This window comes from Nomascus leucogenys, chromosome 4 (assembly GCF_006542625.1).
Source record: "Nomascus leucogenys isolate Asia chromosome 4, Asia_NLE_v1, whole genome shotgun sequence".
In the NCBI taxonomy this organism is placed as follows: domain Eukaryota; kingdom Metazoa; phylum Chordata; class Mammalia; order Primates; family Hylobatidae; genus Nomascus; species Nomascus leucogenys.
Window position 1 is genome coordinate 148,307,276 of NC_044384.1, and position 22,782 is coordinate 148,330,057.

The 22,782-nt window shown below is 50.1% G+C and overlaps 1 protein-coding gene across 1 annotated transcript in view; it reads right to left on the reverse strand.

Moving 5' to 3' along the window:
• MYOM2 (myomesin 2) overlaps window positions 1-22,782 on the reverse strand; it is a 175,667-nt gene that overhangs the window by 74,423 nt on the left and 78,462 nt on the right. The window contains exons 2-8 of the mRNA XM_030812416.1: window positions 22,358-22,476; window positions 20,902-21,057; window positions 15,341-15,479; window positions 15,047-15,204; window positions 13,056-13,148; window positions 2,202-2,290; window positions 2,070-2,120 (exon numbers count right to left, since the gene is read on the reverse strand). Coding sequence (XP_030668276.1) covers window positions 2,070-2,120; window positions 2,202-2,290; window positions 13,056-13,148; window positions 15,047-15,204; window positions 15,341-15,479; window positions 20,902-21,057; window positions 22,358-22,464 — 793 coding nt within the window. The 5' untranslated portion in view covers window positions 22,465-22,476. The remainder of the gene's footprint in view (window positions 1-2,069; window positions 2,121-2,201; window positions 2,291-13,055; window positions 13,149-15,046; window positions 15,205-15,340; window positions 15,480-20,901; window positions 21,058-22,357; window positions 22,477-22,782) is intronic.

Sequence of the window (22,782 nt, forward strand, 5' to 3'; positions counted from 1 at the left end):
AAGGTTTAAGTCCAACCTCCACCCCAGACTGTGGCTTCTGACAAGTCACATGGACTTGGAGGCCACGGCTGCCCCCTCTTCAAAACAAACAGTGGTATTTGCATCCACAGAGTTTAGAGTTCACCCAAATGAAGTAACTAGATCCAGAAGCGTCAGCCTGGTTAAATTTCAAAAATATGTGTGGTAGGGGGAGAAGTACATACATGTCAGGAAAAAATCTATACTGAATTTTTAAAACCAAAAAAAACTGTATGGTTTACAGATATATGCACGTAAGGAAGTTTATACAACAGCTGCAGGCCGGGTACGGTGGCTCATGCCTGTAATCCCAGCACTTTGGGAGGCCAAGGCAGGAGGATCACTTGAGCCCAGGAGTTTAAGACCAACCACATCTCTATGAAATACAAAAAAAAAAAAAAAAAAAAAGAGGCCAGGTTTGGTGACACATGGCTGTAGTCCCAGCTATTTGGGAGGTTGAAGCAAAAGGATTCCTTGAGCCAGAAGATCAAGGTTGCAGTGAGCCAAGATCGCACCACTGCACTCCAGCCTGGGTGACCGAGTGAGACCCTGTCTCAAAAATAAATAAATAAATAAAAATAAAAAATTTAAAAAGCTACTGCCAACGCCAGGACCGTGTGGGAGACGGGCAGCAGCAGCATTGGGTGCTTCCATCATCTCTGTCATTGTTTCAGTTCTTGAAAAATAATTGAAGCTACCCTGAACTGTACACTGTACAATGATTAACGTTGTGTTATGTACAATGGTTAATGTTGTGTTATGTAAATTTGACTTCGACGAAAAACAACTGAAGCAAAAATAGCAAGATATTTCCCTCTGTCAAACACAGGTGGTGAACACAAGAGCATTCTTCCATGGTGATCTATGCTGTAACTGCGCCACGGTTCTTATTTAGAAAGATAAAATGTTAATAGATAGAAGAAACCCCGGGATGGGACCAGGTGACTGCCAGGACCTGCCCAGCTCATCAGTGCCTGGGGCAACTCTCTACACAGACTCTGTGCTGTCCTGAGGGCCAGAACTACACACAGACGCCCAAATCTCCCGGCCTCCCCAGGCTCACCTTGGCCTGGTCCCTGCCTGCCCTTTGGTGGTCCTGGGGACTCACCGAGTGTTGGATGTAGCCCAACAAAAAAAGTCACACAGAAATCGCAAGCACAGGCCACGCCCACAGCGACCAGCAGTTGCCAGGAGGCTCCATCCTCCATCCTCACTTCGGTCAACTCTCCACTCCCAGCACGTGGCCCGGAGCATCTAAGCCTCGCATTACAGTAAAATCAGTGCTTCCATCGGAATGTGTGGTTCCTTCCTGGGAAGTTCAGGTCAATTCTAAAACTCACTCCCAAGCCATAAACAAGCTGCATTGAAAGTGCATCCATCATGTCCCCGTCCTCCAGATACCCTCATGGGGACCTCCTCACCTCACCCAACATGGGTCACCCAGCACCACGGGACTGCTAGGGGGAAGCCAGCCCAGGCCAGAGAGGGCTTCGCCTCATTACAGGGCCAGGGCAGGTCCTAGGCCTGGGGCAGGTCTCTGGGCCAAAGCCTGCTGCATTGCCCTCATTTTGACCTGACGTCATTTGTTACAAGAACCAAGAGACTTTTGGAGAAAAAAACGTCTCCTTAAGCATGAAACGGCAACATGATGCATTCAGGTCAAGAATTTAGATGTGTCTCTTTTTTTCCAGTTCAAAAATGTAAAGTCTCTCCAAGTGATGTTTTCACCAGTCTAAAAATACCACCTAGCCATAGAGTAACACGAGAACAAATTGTCAGCACGCTAACACTGGCCAGGATAAACTTGGAGGAGTTTTCCAAAATATGATTTTTGTAAAAAAGATTTAGCCCTTAGGTGTGAACCCAGGAGGCGGAGCTTGCAGTGAGCCGAGGTGGCACCACTGCACTCCAGCCTGAGTGACAGACCGAGACTCCGTCTCAAAAAAAAAAAAAAAAAAAAAAGATTTGGCCCTTAGGAAACCATGTTTTCAAATTCTCTGCTAGGTCACTAAACATTTCACCACACAGAAAAGAAACGAAAACCCACTTACATCCAATCGGGAGTCCCACTGAACGGAATGGTTCCTCGTCTCCCCGGAACCCTGCAAGACAGAGAAGTGAGTGCAGCAGAGAAAGGGAAAAGGAGGCGGGACGTGCCCCGTGAAAGCCCACCCAGCACTCACTTCTCACCACCACCGCTGCGTTGGTGGACACTTGTCCGTGGGCATTGGTGGCCACTGCTGAGTATGTCGCGCTGTCGTCAAAGTCTGCCCTTGGAGAGAGAAAACAAGAGAAAGTCTGCAGGACCGCTGTGTAAAAGTCAGTGACCGGAATTGCACAAAAGCATTCCTCGAAAGCAAATCACATGGCATGGGTTATTTGTTCATGAGTGATTTGTGCAAGAACAATGCCAGCTCTGTCCTTGGAAAGGTGAGGCAGCACTCGGTATTAATTATAGACACAGATGAAGGCCTGATCCCAGATGATGGTGCAGCTTTGGTCTTAAGAATAAAAAGGTACTGGCACTCCTGAAAATCCCCTGTTCGTTCTCAAGGAGAAGTCTCTATTCCATTCTGGTCCTATTTTTTCTACCTCTACAGAATGCAGGGTTTCATCTTGTCAATGGACAGCCTCCCATGACTTCAAGCTCCAGCACAACCACTTGATGGGGTGATACAGAGCCTGCATGGGAGAGCCGTGGACCCACTCCGTGTAGGAGCCAGGATGCTGCCAGAGGAGAAGGCAGAGTGCTGCTTCAGGGAGGCCCTGAACCATGGCGGGGGGTCCATTCCATGTGGGAGCCATTCCCATGCAGGGAGTCGTTCCCATGGGGCAGTCCATCCCATGCCGGTTCTAAGGTAGTCTGGGAGCTTGAGCTTTGCTCCACTCTCCCAGGTGATCGTGGTGCACATGAGCATTGAAGAGCTGTGCCCAGGATGCTCTCCGCCTGGTACACATGGGCATTGAAGAGCTGCACCTGGGATGCTCTCCACCTGGTGCACATGGGCATTGAAGAGCTGCACCTGGGATGCTCTCCACCTGGTGCACATGGGCATTGAAGAGCTGTGCCTAGGATGCCCTCTGCCTGGTACACATGGGCATTGAAGAGCTGCACCTGGGATGCTCTCCACCTGGTACACATGGGCATTGAAGAGCTGCACCTGGGATGCTCTCCACCTGGTGCACATGGGCATTGAAGAGCTGTGCCCAGGATGCCCTCTGCCTGGTACACATGGGCATTGAAGAGCTGCACCTGGGATGCTCTCCACCTGCTGCACATGGGCATTGAAGAGCTGTGCCCAGGATGCCCTCTGCCTGGTGCACATGGGCATTGAACAGCTGTGCCCAGGATGCTCTCCGCCTGGTGCACATGCGCATTGAAGAGCTGCACCTGGGATGCTTTCCACCTGGTGCACATGGGCATTGAAGAGCTGTGCCCAGGATGCCCTCTGCCTGGTGCACACGGGCATTGAAGAGCTGTGCCCAGGATGCTCTCCGCCTGGTGCACATGCGCATGAAGAGCTGCACCTGGGATGCTTTCCACCTGGTGCACATGGGCATTGAAGAGCTGTGCCCAGGATGCCCTCTGCCTGGTACACATGGGCATTGAAGAGCTGCGCCTGGGATGCTCTCCACCTGGTGCACACGGGCATTGAAGAGCCGTGCCCAGGATGCTCTGTGCCTGGTGCACACGGGCATTGAAGAGCCGTGCCCAGGATGCTCTGTGCCTGGTGCACACGGGCATTGAAGAGCTGTGCCCGGGATTCTCTCCGCCTGGTGCGCACGGGCATTGAAGAGCTGCCCCCGGGATGCTCTCTGCCTGGTGCACACGGGCATTGAAGAGCTGTGCCTGGAATGCTGTCTGCCTGGTGTACACGGGGATTGAAGAGCTGCCCCCAGAATGCTCTCTGCCTGGTGCACACGGGCATTGAAGCGCTGTACCCTGGATGCTCTTCGCCTGGTGTGCACAGGCATTGCAGAGCTGCACGTGGGATGCTCTCCATCCTTTAATGCCCCTGGGATGAGAATACCGGGATGAATCCACTGAGAACCCATCAAAGCCCTCAACACAGCTTGTGCCCGGCACACACAAAGGGTTCCAAGATGCAAACAGAGACCGATTAACTCCTAAGTGACAAACTCCCTGTTCCAAAGGCAGATTCTACAACCCTACCCGGCTCCCCAGTAGGATTCCCATGCTAATAACAGGCTATGTCCAGAATCCCAAAGTAAGATGATCCCCAGACATGAATCACCCACTCAAGAGTGTATTGAAATGTCTGAGTTGGACTCCACCTGAGACACTGATGTGTGTTTATCCCTGGGAAAAAAAACTTGACTTAGGAATAGCCAGAGACCCCAGGCTCACACAATCCAAGTCCCTGTGGGAGTGGGTCTTCTGCTTCCCCATATCTATGGTACTAAAGCTAAAGCTTCTTCTCTTGGCTTTGAACTGTCTTCCCACCAGCTTCCCCAGGGAACAGAGACAAGAGGGAGTAAGGAAGAGGCGCTAAGATCAGCTGAGCTTTTACTCAACACCAAGGCCTCCTCAGGTCACTTTACATCAGCATTTTCATGTTCATCCTCAAGTAGCCTCGAAAATAGACGTCACTATCCCACTAGGATGGTGAGCAATCGAGACAGTAAGGTAAGAAGCTAGGGAAACAAGGTCCACGTGACTCCAAAATCGCATTCTTTCTGGTAGCTCCTTTCCAAGCCATGGACACCTGAGCAGAATCTTAATCTGGGAAAGAAACAACACAAAAAGTCCCCACTTTTCAGAAAAGCAAGAGTTACTCAAGTCTGACTTTTCAAATGCATTAAGAAGCCAGTGCCTCAGGAGACAAAATCCATTCCTGCAAAGTCATTAGTAATTTTATTTTTTTCTCTGTTCCACTAGGAACTGAAAATATTTTCTTAGACCAAAAATTTCCATTTCTCCAACAAAAGGGAAAGAACGTGTCCGAGACCTGGGCTATCTACTGAGAATTCTTTCCCCTCCTCCAGAAGTTCAAATCCAGTTTCAATATGTCAGAGAAAGCCATCTGGCCTCCCTAACCGCCGCTGCTCAGGGGACAGATCACACACCAGAGCCCAGTCCGGGTAGATTTTCAAACCAAGAACATTATCTTCTAGTTCATCTTGGAGGAATACAAGCTGAACTACAAAGCCATCAGCAAAGCTACAATTCCAACCTGAACTCATTAGAAGCTACGCTGCTAGGCAATTTCCAGATTCACCACAGGTACAGCCATGTCCCCAGGCACAAAGTAACAGTGTGTGAAAAACACATAAAAATCCCGTAAGTAGAGGCTTTCTCCAATGCTAAGCATTAACAGCCTGTGCCAATCTACCCATATAATTCACACATAATACTTGCATACACATTCCCACAGGGAGCACAACGTGTGGCTGCCTCTCAGAACATGCCTGGGACTGGGGTCCGGAGTGGAAGGAAGAGCTGCTTCTCTGCAGGACCCGTGGGCATTGCCGCATTTTGTTTGTTTACTTTGTGCTCATGTTACTTCCTCTAAATAATAAAACTGTTATGTTTTCATAAATGCATTCTCCAAACCCAAAGATATTCTTCTTTTGGGATTCGTCCTAACCCTTCCTCTACAACAATCCCACCCCCACTAGCAATAGCACAACAGATGAGAGAAACAAGGGCGACAGCGTCCCACAGGCACCGCTGGAAGCATTTGGATGCCAGGGTATATGCAGGTAAGCAAGGCAGTCTGTAAAATCTGCTTGATCGGAATCTGCTAACCTGGAGCCTGTCCTGTGAATGCACAAGCCAGGTGGACTCAGAGTCTCAAGGAGGGAGCCATAAACCAGAGAAGCACAGAGCAGGTGCACAGGCAGTTCCCATGCAGGAACCACCAGACATGACCCTACTGGACCAGGGCAGGACTCACGGGATGTGACCCGGCTGGACCTGGGCACGGGCTGTCCCCAAGCCCAGCAAGTCACTGTCATGACCAGTTCCTGAGTGAGGAGGGGTGAATGCCTTGACCCACCCTTGTCCTCGAGGAGCGGGAGTGTGGGATACATGGACAGGGCTCCAGCCAGTCCCCTCGAAAACCCTGCTGCTGCCTGTTCAGTAACATCAACGGCGTTCACACTGCGTCCCACGGCTGTCAACTCGAACCTCCCCCACGTGCTGCACATTTCTTCTTCCATGTGTTTTAGCCGTTTTTAAACTGTGGTGTCAGCGTAGACTCAGCTCATCACACACCTGTCAGGCATCGAAGCCCCACATGAACCTCATGCAGCCACTTAACTCATGGATACCAAGGCCTCAGGCAGGGCTTCTCCTGCTACCTCTGTGTAATTGGATAACATTCTGAGATTTAAAGGTAAAAATGTTTTCATCTGCAACTACTTGTCTTGGATTCAGGATTTTTTTCAATATTGGGCAATAAGAAGAATAGAGAATAAGAAACATTGGGCAATGATAAGAAAATCCAGGGCAAAAATAGTTGCCAGGCTCTTTTTTGTTGAGACGGAGTCTCGCACTGTCACCCAGGCTGAAGTGCAGTGGTGTGATCTTGGCTCACTAAAAACTCCGCTTCCCACATTCAAGCAATTCTCCTGCCTCAGCCTCCCGAGTAGCTGGGATTACAGGTGCGCACCACCACACCCAGCTAATTTTTTGTATTTTTAGTAGAGATGGGGTTTCACCATGTTGGTCATGCTAGTCTTGAACTCCTGACCTCATGATTCACCTGCCTCAGCCTCCCAACGTGCTGGGATTACAGGCGTGAGCCACCATGCCTGACCTGGCAAGGCTCTTACACACCTGCAGCTGCCAGCCTCAAATTCTCCTTCCAAACCAGTGCTTTCATGAAACCAGCCCAATCATTCTTATTTACTGACTTTATAATAAACACGTCGTGGGTGTTTTAGACTCCTAGAATACATGTATTGAGCACCCACACTTGATTAGGGTGACTTTCATGATTAAATAAAACAATGTATTTGAAAACAGTTTGTGGTTTTATCATATAATGTTAATCTTATATATTAGTAACTAAGAGATAATAGCTGAATTCCTGAACCAAAAGTTCAAAGATGATTCCTTCTGGCCTCTCCTGCACGGAAATCCCTCCTTGCCCTCATAGTCCTATAAAGCAACACAATTTGTAAGTCTTTTGAGAACTGCAATGAATTGCTGTTTCACAGCTCCTTGGCAGGGGATAGCTGGGAGGGGTACAGGAAGCGGATAAAACTTGTCTAAGAATGGAGGAAACAGGATCACTGGTGCCAGGAGAGGAGAAGGAGGAGGGGGATGTGTTCCCCAGGCCACGGCCCCCCTCGCCAGGCAGCAGCCTCTCCCAAAGGGCATGGAGCTTGCTTTTCAATTGACTCCAGGCATTAAGATCCCAGGGGAGTGCAGCCTCGCGCATTAGCACTGATTAGCCCGTCAAGTTACTAATTAGCACTTGGTGCTCAGAGGCAGAAGCCGCTGGGGGAAGAAGCCCTCCATCCACTTCGCCTCCCGCAGCGACTGCACAACACATGGGCTGGTGAGCATTGATTCCTCACTGATTCCGCATTGATTCCGAAGAGAGCGCTCTCCTTCCTTCTGGAAAGAAACCCGTCACCGGAGCAAAGATCCCGACCCGCTGACGGGCGGTGGCCCCACTCCATGCAGGAGGCGCCCCGCTAAGGAGCTTGCGTCACCCCCGGGGTGGGTACGGTTAAGTTAGGCCTTCTGTTTATGGTCCCCGCTGTCTCACCTTTTCTATTTCTGTTTCGCCCGTGTTTCATACTGTATGAAGTGTGTTGGAACACAGGTCCCTGTGTAGACTATAAACAAACGCACAGACCTGCCCTGGGAGGGAGGTAAGTGCACAATGGGGTTTGATGGGGTTTGCCCCCTGCCCGCTCCGAGGCCAGGAAGCAGGGGGCCTGGGCAGAGGACGGAGCCGGGCGGCCACTCTCACGGAGACTTCCTCAGCTTAGCCTGTGTCCACTCGGGATTTGGAGGCAAATCACAGCTTTGGCCCATGGGCAGTTTCCAAAGGACCTCCGTCTTCCTCCCCTTCCCGAGGCCCCACACAGGCACTCAGCTCACCCCTAGTCTAATTCCAGCCTTTGCTTCATGCTGTGAGAACTTGCAAGCAAGTGAGGGAGAGGCAAGCGTTTTATTTCCAGTTCGAACAGGTTCCCAGAATAGACGGAGAGAGTCTTCTCTGGTCTCAATTTATACAAACGTCCATGGGGCCCTTTGGCATCCCAGAGTCTCTGTTTAAAGGCCCCTAAAACAACCCCCTGACAGAAGCTGGTTCTGTCCTGTCTTAAAGATGGGCAGACATGAGGTTAAGTGCCATATCAACTCTCATGGGCAGCTGGGGCCTCATGTCCTCAAATTATAAGTGGTGATGACGCTGGATTTATAATTTAATTAAATCAAAATTTAAATATCAAGCTCTAAAAATAAAGTACAAGAAACGTTTCACCCTAAAATCATTCAGCAAGGAATGAATGGGGAGTGAGCATGTTACTTGTAGAAAACCAGATAGATTGTTCTATTATAAATACTTTTATAAAAATATGAGAACATCATATTCTTTGAAGAATGAGGGCTCATAACATGAGTCCCATGAGAAAATCTTATGAGCATAAAAAACAGTGTCAATTATAAATTTAAAATCAAATAGTACCAAGGGGGAGCTTCTTTTTCGGCACTTTAAGAATCCAGCTACCATGGCCAAGGAGTATTCATAGGAATAAATGTCACTCATGCCACAGAAGGAAAATCTCATTCCTGAGCCAATCAAGACGGGGGTGCCAACACATTCCGCCACTGAAAATGGCCACAGATCGGATGACCAGTGGCTCAGCAGTTTGGTATGAACAGCTGAGACAAGCTGTAATTTGTGGGTTTATCTCATTGCTCTTTTCCTGAAGAATATTAACATTTCATTTGTTTGGAACTTCCCAGGACCAACAAGAATACTGAGAGAAAAGTTGGTCTTGGAAGTTTCCTTTTCCCAAGTTTCCCAAATATTTGCATATTCAGGCAAAATCCAGGTCCATCAGAGGAGACCCATATTAGGGGATCATTGAGTTGTGGTATTCCGGGTCGGATTAAACACCTTTATCTCACAAATTAGTCCATTCCATTCGAAGCCCATATGGTGCCCAATGTAAAGTTTAAATGTTGCCAACACCAGTGTCAATGTGACGTTTTTCATTCTTGAGAAAGGAATATTGTTCTTTTCTTTTTAAAACAATTATCAGAACACAGCTTGGGAAGAAGCTGATCTGCAACTCAGACCGACCTACTTACCCCTAAACAGTCACGACACACACAGGGTAGAAAGCAGACAGCCCCACACACCCACAGCTGTCCAAAATGAAGGCAGGTGGTCTCTTTCTAGACATGACGGCCTACGGTCTATTAAAACTCCCACAACTTTCAGAAATCCAAGGAGAGAAAGTTTCTCTCGGAAAAACCTGGAGAGGGCCCCGGGCGAGGCATCCCGTGCGGCCTGTGCCCAACTCCCCTGCCCACCCCAGGGCTCACCCCGCTGCGACAGCCACAGCTCTGAGAATACTTGGACCCCTCTCTTTCACTAATGCCCAGTCCAGCCCAGCAGCAAATCCTGCTGGCTCTACCCTCCAAAGCTGCCCAGAGCACCCACTTCTTCCCACTCCCCTGCTCCCTCCCAGTCCCAGGCCCGTGGTCCTTCCTGGATTCTGGCAAGGGCTCCCACCAGGCCTGCCAGGCCCTGCAGCCTGTCTGCACTCAGAGTGATCCTCTAGAGGGAAGGTCACATCCTTCCTTCTCCCTTCAGCCCTCTGGGGTCTCCCTGCCTCCCTCCAGCAAAGCCAATGTCCTTACAATGGCCCACAGGGTCCCCGTGATCTGCAGGGCCACTGCCTATGCCTGTGACAGCTTGTCCCCTGCCAACCCCCCAGCTCAGGACCCCCGATGCACCTCTCAGAGCCTCTGTGCCAGGGGCCCACCCACTCCACAGCTCTGGGTCCTCTACTGGCCTTCAAGCCTTGCTCATGTGACATCTCCATGAAGGTCCACCTAGCATCTATTTCACACCACAACGGGCCACAGCCCACTCCCCACGCCCAGCACTGCTGCTGTGGCTGGCTGTGTCCTTCACTCATCAACTGCCTCCTGATGCCAGAGAGTGGGACCTGGAAGGCGGCAACCTGATCTTGGCCCCTGAAGCCTCTCGAACCTCCAGGACAGCACCAGGCACACAGCAAGCTCTCCGTCCGCAGAGCCGAGGAGCCCGCCAGAAGGAGAGCTTTCCTAGAGAAACCCGGATTCATCTGGAGAAACGAGGTAGGATGCCCCGCAAATTTCAGTCTCAATTATTGCCTTTCAACAACCAACTCTAGTGAATCTGCAGAGGGTGGACTACTCCGGCAGGAGAAAGGCCCCAGGCCCCATGCAGTCTCCTGGGAGGAGGAGGCAGGAGGGAGTCCCACACACAGAAGAGCTGGTGGACCCCCTGATGCAGGGAGGGGCACCACCGGGCAGATGCCATGCTCAGGCCACCAGGATGAGAATCAGGAAGCGCTGGCTGAAGCCACGGCCCCAGGCAGAGTCGGAAACAGGAGGAAGGGAAGGCAGGAAGAGGAAGAGTTGGTGAGGATGCTGGCGGAGGGCACAGGGCAGGAGCCAGGCAGAGGGAGAGGAGCCAGGCAGAGGGAGAGAAGCCAGGCAGAGCCCAACTTTCTACCGGGCTGGACGGGGACAAAGACTAGTCCCTTACTAACCACCAGGCTGGAGGGGACAAAGATGCCCTCCCTCACTATACACCAGGCTGGAGGGGACACAGACGCCCTCCCTCACTATACACCAGGCTGGAGGGGACAGAGACGCCCTCCCTCACTAAACCACTAAACACCAGGCTGGAGGGGACAGAGACGCCCTCCCTCACTAAACACCGGGCTGGAGGGGACAGAGACGCCCTCCCTCACTATACACCAGGCTGGAGGGGGCAGAGACGCCCTCCCTCACTAAACACCAGGCTGGAGGGGACAGAGACGCCCTCCCTCACTAAACACCGGCTGGAGGGACAGAGACGCCCTCCCTCACTAAACACCAGGCTGGAGGGGACAGAGACGCCCTCCCTCACTAAACCGGAGACAGCTCCTTGCAACCCTCTTCCCAGCCAGGCCCCATGCTTGGTGGGCCCTCAAGAGTAAGAATCCCACCAGCTCAGCCGAACTCAAGCCCCTCCCTCGATAACGGACGTGCTCCTCACCCCTCCATCCCCAGGGATGTCTGATGGCGCCAGCCTGCCTTCAGCCAGAACCCTGCTGGGGAGGCTCGGCCGGAACCCCCCTCACCCACATCCCCCCTTAGTAATTTCCCATCCACCCTACCCTGCTCCTTGGTCTCACTCCCACTTTCCTGCTGTACTCAGAGCTGAGCCCGGGTTCTCTCCCCCACGGCAAGAATCTCTCCCTGTGGCGCTTGAAGGAAGTCTTTCTTAATGTCCTTAACAAGTGTCAGGATAACTTTTTAACAGGATCCAATGTATAAAAGCTTTAAAAACACAACAAACAAACAAACAAAACAAGACTTTCATTCTAAGCAGGCTTCTGGGGAGAAGAGGGAGGGATGATCAATCAACATTTGCATTCACCCTCCTGGGCTCCTCCAAGCTCCCTCTGGGAATTAGCGGGCACCTTTTCCTCTGAAGAAACGAGGCCTAACAATGATGCACTCACTGCTTTACAGTTTAGTCAGAATAAAACCAATAAAATCATATATTCCAATGTCTCACTTATTTTTTACCTTATTTATATTAACATCCCTCATGTTTTCCTAGAAGGGATTTGATATAACTGACTACACACACAAGCACACACACCCCACACATCCCGTTATATATATAAACGTGCATCTTCTTATTGGAGTTTCACAGTAACTCTGTTAGTCCTATAGAGAAGATAAAATTGTTACTATCTGTCTCTTGATAATTGTTTTCAGGAAGCATTAATGGCTTATCCAAAGTCACACGGTAAATGTGGCCTTCTGGCTCCTGGACAAGCATGTGCTCCTTAAGTTCTATAATAGACAGTCAGGTTCAGTGGAAAAATTAACATTAGAGCCGTGGGAAGGTGCCACGATATACTACTGATAAAAAAGCTGACTTGTGTAATGTCAGGGTCTTTTGTGAAAAGTAAAAACCGTGTATGCGGAGAAACAGAAAAAGAACAGCACGGTCTCACTTTTATTTAAAAAATGAAATGTGTGGGCCAGGGGCAGTGGCTCATGGCTGTAATCCCAGCACTTTGGGAGACTGAGGCAGGTGGATCACCTGAGGTCGGGAGTTCGAGACCAGCCTGACCAACATGGTGAATCCCCATCTCTACTAAAAATACAAAATTAGCTGGGCGTCATGGCCCATGCCTGTAATCCCACTACTCGGGAGGCTGAGGCAGGAGAATCGCTTGAACCTGGGAAGTGGAAGTTGCGGTGAGCCGAGACCATGCCATTGCACTCCAGCCTGGGCAACAAAGAGTGAAACTCTGCCTCAAAAACAAAAACAAAAACTGTGTGTGTCACGTGAGGAAAAAAGAAATGCCAGCTATACAGCAACATACTGACCCCGGGGGTTGGATGTATAGATGATTCTTTTTCTTTTATGTGTCTACATTTCATATACTTTTTTGATTTGTTATAAAAGAAAATAAAGGTTATCATTCTTTGAAGAGTCTGAACTTAGGGTGTGTTACTCGAACCTGGCCGGAGGTGTCAATGAAAGTTTCTTGCACGGCACGGCAGCCTTTCCACCCAGATGCCGTTACCTTTCCCTGAACTATCTACTGTCTTCATTCCCAGAGTTTGCATTCCTCTGGCCAGACACTAAGGAAAAACAAAGGGAAGCTTCCAGCACTAGTACCATTAACTCATAAATGCTATTTAAAGTCATCCGGGGTGCAAACAGACAGGTGTGATTTGGCCTCCAGTTACCCATCTGACTTCTTCTTTGGGGTCTGCAATGCTGATGACTGGACGCCAGTGTCCAGAGCCCCCACCACAGCCATACCTGTTGATCTCCAGCGTGTGCACGCCATAGTTGCTCTCAATCCTGTACTTTCCCGGTTCAGCCGCCTGGCAAATCAGACTGCCATCTTTGTACCTAAATGAGGGAGGCATGTTTTTAGTTTAAAGGCAGAGTTGTATTTTGTGTGTGTGCAATTCTGCCCCAGCTCCCACGCGCCCCTCTGACCTGCTGCTGCCCATTTCTGCGGGTTTCCCTTAGAGCTTCAGGCGGGAGGAGGACAGAGCCCTGAGGGTGAGGCCCAGAGCTTGCACTGGTTTTGATTTCTTTTTTTTTTTTTTTTTTTTTTTTTGAGACGGAGTCTTGCTCTGTCACCCAGTCACCCAGGCTGGAGTGCAGTGGCGCAATCTCGGCTCACTGCAAGCTCCACCTCCCGGGTTCACGCCATTCTCCTGCCTCAGCCTCTCCGAGTAGCTGGGACTACAGGCGCCCGCCACCACGCCCGGCTAATTTTTTTTTGCATTTTTTTTTAGTAGAGACGGGGTTTCACTGTGGTCTCGATCTCCTGACCTCGTGATCCGCCCGCCTCGGCCTCCCAAAGTGCTGGGATTACAACCGTGAGCCACCGTGCCCGGCCACTGGTTTTGATTTCTAAGGCGAGAGCAGCGCTTGCCTCGTTCAGACTCTCAGGGGATTCCCCACCTGGCAGATCCAACACCTGCCTGACCTTCATTGGGAATCAGGACTTGTCATTGCATAAGAAACACTAGGGTGCTGGGTCCCCGAGCCACCTACTTAAGCTGCAGGGTAGCTAGTGTCTCAGGGAGTTCTGCGGGACCTAAGGCACTGACCCTGGTGAAAGGAAGCTGGCTTCATGGCTCCATCCAGGAGGCAGGACCACATCCACCCCAGCACCTCCGCATCAAGAGCAGGCAAGCCTCAGCCTCCCAAGCCTGCCTTCCAAAGAACCTCAGGATCCAGCCATCAGCCACGATGCACCTGGTCTGTGGCTCAGAGTCCCAACCCCACATATAAATGCACATAGATATAAGGTATTACTTTAGCAATATATGTTGATACATGTATCAACATCAGTCAGGATGTGCCTGATCTATGGCTCAGAGTCCCAACCCCACATATAAATGCACATAGATATATGTATATTTTTAGCAATACATGCTGATACATGTATCAACATAAGCCAGGATGCACCTGGTCCATGGCTCAGAGTCCCAACCTCATGTATAAATGCACATAGATGTATGTGTAACTTTAGCAATATATGTTGATACAAAAAGGGTCTTGAGGGCTTAAAGATGTAATTCTTCAATTATCACAGCTTGATTAACTGCAGCCTTGCAGTCCCAAAACTTTACAGTTTACGCTTTCCACTTAGGAGTTTTCCATATTGAAAAGCAGCCTCTCCAGCTTTGTGTACAGTCAGCAATCACACACGTGCCCTTGCAAACAGGACAACAGCCATGCTCATTTCAGGGTACTGACTTTTAAATAACAACCTCTGGTCAGGTGCGTGGCTCATGCCTGTCACCCCAGCACTTTGGGAGGCCGAGGCAGGTGGATCACTTCAGGTCAGGAGTTTGAGATCAGCCTGGCCAACATGGTGAAACCCCATCTCTGCTAAAAATACAAAAATTAGCCAGGCGTAGTGGCGTACACCTGTGGTCCCAGCTACTCAGGAGGCTGAAGCAGGAGAATCACTTAAACTAGGGAAGTGGAGGTTGCAGTGAGCCGAGATCACACCATCAGACTCCAGCCTGGGCAACAGAGCGAGACCCCATCTCAAAAAAAAAAAAAAAACCCTCTGAAAAATCTGTTGACTCAATGTCATGAAAATAAAAATATTTGCATATTAGTTAAAGTGGATGTTCAGAGATTCTATAAACATATTTCTGCATAGAGTTTCAAGGTAAGTGACCTCCAGCACAGGCTCAGCGGCGTTTGTCTCCTTAACTGGGTTCTTTCTTAAAGAACACGCAGAAGGGATTTCTTAACCCCCTGGGAACACAGCCCCTCACCACTGCACCACGGGCGTGGGAAATCCTTGTACGGCGAAGCAGAGTTTCACAGACATCCTCTCCCAGACGGTGTGGGATCGCAGCCGCACCAGGATCTCAGGAGCCCTGCTTATCCGCTCTTCGAATGTGTGTCTCTCCCAGGCCAGCTTGTCCTCCATCTGCCCCGAGAAGCAAGGATGGTCAGCTTCCCAGGCAGCAAGCCACGCTCCGCCCTCGGCCCCTGGAGCACCATGCAGACAAGCTAAGATCTAGTCCACGAATCCCAGATAACCAGCCACCCTGAGACCCTCCTACCATCTGCTGAATGGCGTATTTGTCCAGCTTGTCGCGGGCCTGGGAGCGTGCCAGGTGGACGTCCTCCTCCAAGTGGGCCAGCTCGCTGAGGAAGCGCTGTCGCTTGGCCTCGCCATAGGCGGCCACCAGGGATTGGTACCTGCAGGAGCCAAGAAGCAGCCTCAGTTTCAGGAGTCGCGAATAAAACCACATGTTCCCTGAAGGCTGGAAAGGGCAGGCCCATTCTCTCCCTGGGGTTTCCTTCAGTGCATTCAAGAAGAGAACAGGAGAAATGCTACTTCTGCTCATTTGCATCTATCTTCAAGAGTATATTTTGGTGTGTGAATGCCATGCATGATGAAGTTGTAAAGAAGAACATGTATGTGATTTATTAATAAAAAAATACAGAAGTCCCTGCCCCTACTTTCTTTCACCACTGAGAGTACACAATTGCAACCGCTTGGAGGCCCTAAGAGATGTTTTGGAGAATTGCTGTGAGCAGCACAAGACAACAGGCACCCACTCAGAGAATCGGGAAGTTAACCTGAGTCTCTTAAAAACAGAGACACTGTCACTCATCTTCGTGTGCACAGAAACTCACATGCAGCAGGTGCTCAGTAAAGACAGGGCAACTCGGGAAATCAGGGAACTTCTGTGGATTTATCAGACAAACGGCTTGATGCTTTCCCAGGTCTGAGACTCAAAACTCTTAGGTGCTGCTGGGCTAGGGGTGCTTTTGAAGTCAGTTCCATGATTTGAAAATTTAGGAAAATGGTGAACTCCCCATGTGTGGGTTTTCCTCTGCAGGGAAGCAAATAAAAGCCATTTGTTTTCCTGAGAATGATGCAGTTTCTGAGTGATTTTAAGACTGAATTAAAATATTTTGAGTTAAAAAATATACAGATAAGAAATGTCTGAACGCTAAAAATAATAATAATAAATAAAGGATTAAATAAAGGATTCAGCATCTTCAATCCTTAGGGACTCAGAAATGTCCACATCCTCGCAGCTCACATGCCATTTTGTGAACCCCACAAATTGCACCCCAACACGGCCAGGCCCGGGCTGCCTCCATGCTCTGAGATGCTCTGGAAACCCTGCGGCAGCTCTTTCAGCCTCATCTCCCTCCCTCACCACCGCGTTCCCAAGGTCCCACCGAAATTAGGACTCTCGCTGTTCTGCCCTCTTGGGATTCTATCCCACTTGTGAGAAACGTCTCACTGCCATCCCTTTCAATCAAAACTCTATCCTTCCTCCAATGCCCATCTCAGATGCCATCTCTCCCGTGGAGCCAATCCTAATCCTCTCCCCTCTGCCTTGAACGCCAGACCTCCTTTTATTTCTCTTAGGGCCTTTATGATCGTAATTTGCATACATTTTATCCTTCCCAGGAGAAAGGATTGGCTACTTCTCACCTCTGTATTCCCCAGCTTCAGTACGCTGAAGATGCCTCATAAATACTCAGTATTCTAAGTTAGGCTGGGGGAGGTTCGTTCCCGAGTGGCAGGGACAGGAAGCTGCACAGATGGCCTGGGAAGGAGGCGGTGGACGGAAAGCTGGCCGAGCCGGAGCGCCGCCTGCGGTACTCTGTGAGCCACCAAAGAGGCTGCTCGGCCAGGGCCACATCGCACAGAAAGTCCTGGTATCAGAGCTGGAGGGGACCGTAGCGTCACGTCTGTCCAGAGACATGGGGAGAGCTGAGACCCTATGCAGGTTAGCGGTAAGGCCTGTCCGAGACCCAGGGTGCAGGGCCTCCGTCCGAGGTGCTTCCAGAACCCCACACAGCTCCGATGGACCAGCGCTTCCCCAGCAGCAAATAAGACTAAGGCCTGGTGTTAGGCATTTGGGTCAGAATTGCAGAAAAGTCTGCAGCCTCTTCGTACAGAAACGAGGCTGGAGGAACCCTAAAATCTAACCGTGAAAGGAATGTGGATTTACCTCCTTAGGAATCGGGGATCTCACCTCGCACCTCCCTGCCCCGCTCCGACCAGACACACAGCCTTTCCCTGCAATGTTTAGGGAACAGTCTCTTTGGGCCTCAGCCATTCTGCACGCCCTCTGCCTGGGGTAGATTCCTCCCAACCCTAATGGGCTGGCTTCTGCTCCTACTGCTTTCAGCACAGGGGTCTGTCCCTCAGAGACTCTCCCCTGGGGCCACCCTCAAATCACAGCCCTGCGGGTCTCTTTCATACGTCCTCATCCTCCTGCAGAGCACATGCCACCACTGTAAGCACATGCATGTGCATGTTGAATGACAGCAGCCCTGTCCTGGGACTCTGAATCCCAACCAAGCAGGAAAATGCCCTCTTCGTTCCCCCAGTATCCGGTACTTGGTCCCCCCAGTATCCGGGTACTTCGGTCCCTCCAGTATCCGGGTACTTCGTTCCCCCACTATCCGGGTACTTCGGTCCCCCCAGTATCCGGGTACTTGGTCCCCCCAGTATCCGGGTACTTCGGTCCCCCCAGTATCCGGGTACTTCGGTCCCTCCAGTATCCGGGTACTTGGTCCCCCCAGTATCCGGGTACTTCAGTCCCCCCAGTATCCGGGTACTTGGTCCCCCAGTATCCGGGTACTTCGGTCCCTCCAGTATCCGGGTACTTGGTCCCCCCAGTATCCGGGTACTTGGTCCCCCCAGTATCGGGTACTTCGGTCCCTCCAGTATCCGGGTACTTGGTCCCCCCAGTATCCGGGTACTTGGTCCCCCCAGTATCCGGGTACTTCGTCCCCCCAGTATCCGGGTACTTGGTCCCCCCAGTATCCGGGTACTTCGGTCCCCCAGTATCCGGGTACTTGGTCCCCCCAGTATCCGGGTACTTGGTCCCCCCAGTATCCGGGTACTTCGGTCCCCCAGTATCGGGTACTTGGTCCCCCAGTATCCGGGTACTTGGTCCCCCCAGTATCCGGGTACTTCGGTCCCCCCAGTATCCGGGTACTTGGTTCCCCCAGTATCCGGGTACTTGGTTCCCCCAGTATCCGGGTACTTCGTTCCCCCAGTATCCAGGTACTTCGTTCCCCAGTATCCAGGTGCCAGGTGCCAGGAGGAGTTCTAGGAATATGTGTTCAAGAAACGAACGATGGCGTCAGATGTCCTGCAGGGAACAAGGCTTCTTATGGGGAGTGAATCCCAGTGAATTGCAGGGATCAAGAAGACAAAGCTTGGTCTGTGCCACGCAGCGCTGTGATGAGTTTAAAGGTTCAGATGTCCTCTCATGACACCGTTTACATTTCTATGGGCTCTTTACGTTTGAGTTACAAGAGCCTCAGGTCAACAGCACCACTATCCTCTAACCCTCTATGATTCAGAATAACTAATTGGTCTAGAATTCCTCTCACACCCAAGCCCAAGTCAGGACACTGAGGAAATATTTCTGCCGGCTGATGATCAGTTGACCGTGACTTCAGCCCACGTGTGCAGAGTAACGTCATTTGTCATGCACTGATTGTAAATGACAAGCCACAGGACAGGTGGCTTGCAAGATTCGGGGAGGCCCATTTTTCACTGGGACTGAAGGAAGATGTCAGAGGGATATTTCCAATGGGTCATATCTTCCAGAAGGATGTGTTGAGTGCCTTCAGAGATCCGGGTTCATATCTTTCAGAAGGATGTGTTGAGTGCCTTCAGAGCGCCGATGTCTCTTCAGTACTTATTTTACACAGGGACATCAGCAGTAACTCACATCAGTGAGTCCACAGTTTCATCTTTTGCAGAGGACCAACTTGTCCAGTGCTTTAAACTAATATCCACGCTGGGAGGTCAGGGATAAACACATGCTTGTGATGATGCTTGCAGCCCCTGAGAGTGGTGAATTCTAACAAGGGCTGGAATCCACGGAGCTGCTCACATCACTCAGCATGGGCCTCACGCATCCCTCCTGGGCCCTTCCGCATGACGGTAATAGAGCAGGCTACACAGTAAATCTCAATTAGAGCTTGCCCAACTCACTGAGATCCGCACGGCTTATGTTTACCTTTAAAGGAGCAAAGAACTCATTTCAAAACGATCTTCCCCATGGAAGACATGCACGTGGGTTAGGAGAATACAACACTGGGGGGGCTGCTGAAGAAAATCTCATGGAGAGCGTGAGCCGTGTGCTCCACACAAAGCTGGGACAGCCCCTGGCCTTCATCTCCCATCTCTACTACGTACAAGACAGACTGGCATTTAACGTGAGCATCAGAGGTGCAGTGAGAACATAACCCATCACCAGTCATTCAAATCCCTTCTTTGGGTCAGATTTGGTATCGCAAGAGCATAGCCCGATGTATTTCAGGACAATTTCCAACAGCCAAGGCTGTCATGAAAATCATTGCTGCCAAAACCATATGAATCACAGTAAGCCACTCACTGTTACCGTTTTACTGCAGGGAAATTCAGCGATAGGAAGTTTATGCAATATGTTCCAGGTCACATCAATGTTTAAATGATAAAAATAAAATGATAAGCTCAAGTACTCTATTGTAGCCCCGAAAACCTAAATATAGGTTGAAGAACCCTTTAATCCCATACATAAAAATCTGGATTGTGTTAACATCTACATTTCAGAGAGATTCTTTCTCAAAAGAAATCTTCACTTTACACTAGAACTCATTTACATGGCAAAATTATCCTATGACATTTAAAAATAATCCTTTTTTTTTTTAAAATAAAGGTTAACCTTCGTTAATCTTCCTGGCTATACATTGTTTATATTCAACAGATGACTTCATCATTCTGAAACTTTCAAGATGAAAGATGTTTACTCAAATCTCATCTTGCCTTCAGGTTTTAAGTGCTTTGTAGATGTAGAGAAAATTCCCAGAAGTAGCAGGGGAGTTGAGGGAAGAAATATAGCAGGTATAAAACAAGGCATCTGCGAACATTTAACTGTTCACTTCGTCCTGAAAAGATCAAAGCAATATCACCACCTGCTTCTCCGTCATCTGGAAATAATTTTAAGACTGGCATTTTTATTAATCCGTCCCGTTCCTATGACATTTCACCCCATGAGTTGCCTCTGTTGAAATGTAAAGCATGACAATTTATAGAATCCCTTCCCAACTCTTCAGTTTCCACACGACAACTGTTTAAAACCCTGGCTCCCACTCAGGAAGTTGACCTTGCTTGAATCGGCAACCCTCCACGGCTGTTCCTGCATAGCTGCAGAGGTTGCGAGTGGAAATTCAGAATTAATCTCACACTGCTAGGTCTTGATGTTTTCAAGTGTGCTTATCCTGCCCTGTGTGGAAAGGGGCTGAGCTCGGCTTAGAAGACGCAGACCCCGGAGCTCTAAGCCCGGCTGGGACGTGCGTGAGACATGGAACCCTGGACGGTGGCATGAGCGCTCTGAACAGCAATGCTCTCTTCTGCAAAATGGTGGGAAGCTTGTGCCCAGTAGTTTTCTTATTCAGATTAATCAAGATAATGATGGCAAAGAGAAGCAGCTGATTGGGAAACAGCAGCATTCTCCCTCTCGCCGCTGGCATGGCCTGTGTTCCTTGATCTTGCCTCTTAGCTAAGGTCGCTCTTCCCTCCCCACCCCACTGTCCCTCCACTGCGACCCCACGCAGGGCACAAGTGGAGTCAGGGAAGCCATGTGCTCACCTGCTTCTGTTCTCCTGCTCCTCCTCTTCCTGCGTGCTCACTCGCTTTGCACAGACTCTGCAGATGGTTCCTCCCAGGGACGTCTGGCTGGAGGCTCTCTGCGAAGAGGACCGCTGACTCAGGGACTTCTGGGAAGATGCCTGGGTGGAAGCTCGCCTTCAGGAACATGGACACGATTAGGAGATGCATGCCCAGGCACAGTATGGAAATGTATCCTGACACACATCACTTTCTCTCTACACACCCCAAACCACTGGTATATGCGGAGCACACACGAGCACACACATGCACAGGCATATGAGAAGCATGCACCTACACACATATATGCACAAATGCACATGCGTATGTGCACACACATGCAGGCATATACACATACAATACACACATACACATGTGTATGCAAATAAATGCATAAATGCAAGGACATGCCTTCCCACAAGCACATGCACACGCATACACACAGCGTATGCACACATAAACACATCTACACAAGTGCACATGCGCTTGCACACAGGCAAACCCAAGCCTGTGTCCCTGTGTGCCCACACCCACACCCCCACACACGCCCGCCCTGGGGTGCTTTCTCCCTGAGCTCACTGTGGCTGGTGCCACCTCCCCTCAGAGACAGCCAGTGCCGGCCACTGTCCTTCTGGCTCCATGCCAGGATTATATATATCTTGAGGGATTTGAAACACCCCAAGGCTGCTGGGAGGGCTGCAAATGTTTGGCTTTGTTTGGCACAAGGGATGGCAACTAAATAAAAGTACCCTAAGCATTTCTAAATATAGGGTGTGGGTGACATGAGGCAGGCACCTGGGCTGCAGAACGCCTGCCCGCGGTCCCTCCCTCTCTTCACCACAGCCTTCCAATCAGCCCATTAAGATTGCAGATTTGCTGCTACACAAACAGTGTCCATGGGGGTGTGAGCTACCATCCTGTATGAGGCCATCCCTGAGAAGCTTCCGAAAGATGCAGGTGAACACTAGCCCCAGAGGCAGGGATTCTTGATGTTGGCACATCCATGATCAATGTAGCAAAATCACTAATATTGCCTCTCATTCTGTCTTTAGTCTGCCACCCATTAACTTCTCTCCTACCGACAGTTTTTCCCACTAGTTTCAATCTGATTGCTCTTTATTTTGGGTGGCTTTTTAGATCCTAGTTCTGGAAGGCACGTGATGAGCAGTAAAATCAATGAGCTCAAACAAAGGACTTCCTGCCTCCCCACCACAACCAGGAGCTCAGAGCCCGGCCAGCAGGACCTGCCAGGACACTGCACCAGCTCCACACAGTGCTGCTCTGTGGGAGGACCTGGGCACGGGAGAGGCTGCCATCCCTGCTCTCTGACTCCCGGCAAACCAGTGCCTCTCCAGGGCTGACGAAACTGGAAAAACCTTTAAATGTCAGACCCCCATAATCAAAGCTCTGCGCGTCTCATCAGCGAATGTCAGCTTACTTTTTTGACGCATATTCGTCCAACAGGTACCGTGTTTGAATATTACGGTAGGACTGGTCGAAGTGCCTGTGTCTCTTCTGGTAGAAGGGGACGGCGACAAGGGACATCTTGGCGTGCTCCTACAAAGACAGTCACACACAACACTGAGCTCCCTCACAAGCATCATGAGGCCTCTGTAATTTCTGCATCATTCCAAAGGGGAAAATGAACTTCAGTTAATAAAACCCCCTTGGGAAGGGAAAAAATGAAAGATTACATGGCCAGAAATCACCTTAGACCAGAGTCCCAGGGACCCAACTTTATTTTTTGTTTTCTTCCATAACAGTTGGAAGACTGCGCTGGTATTTCATTTAACTGTGAACTCAACAAGTATTCCTAGAACCCCTGGTGTGTTCAGGGCAAAGTTCAAAGCAATGTAAGTGGAA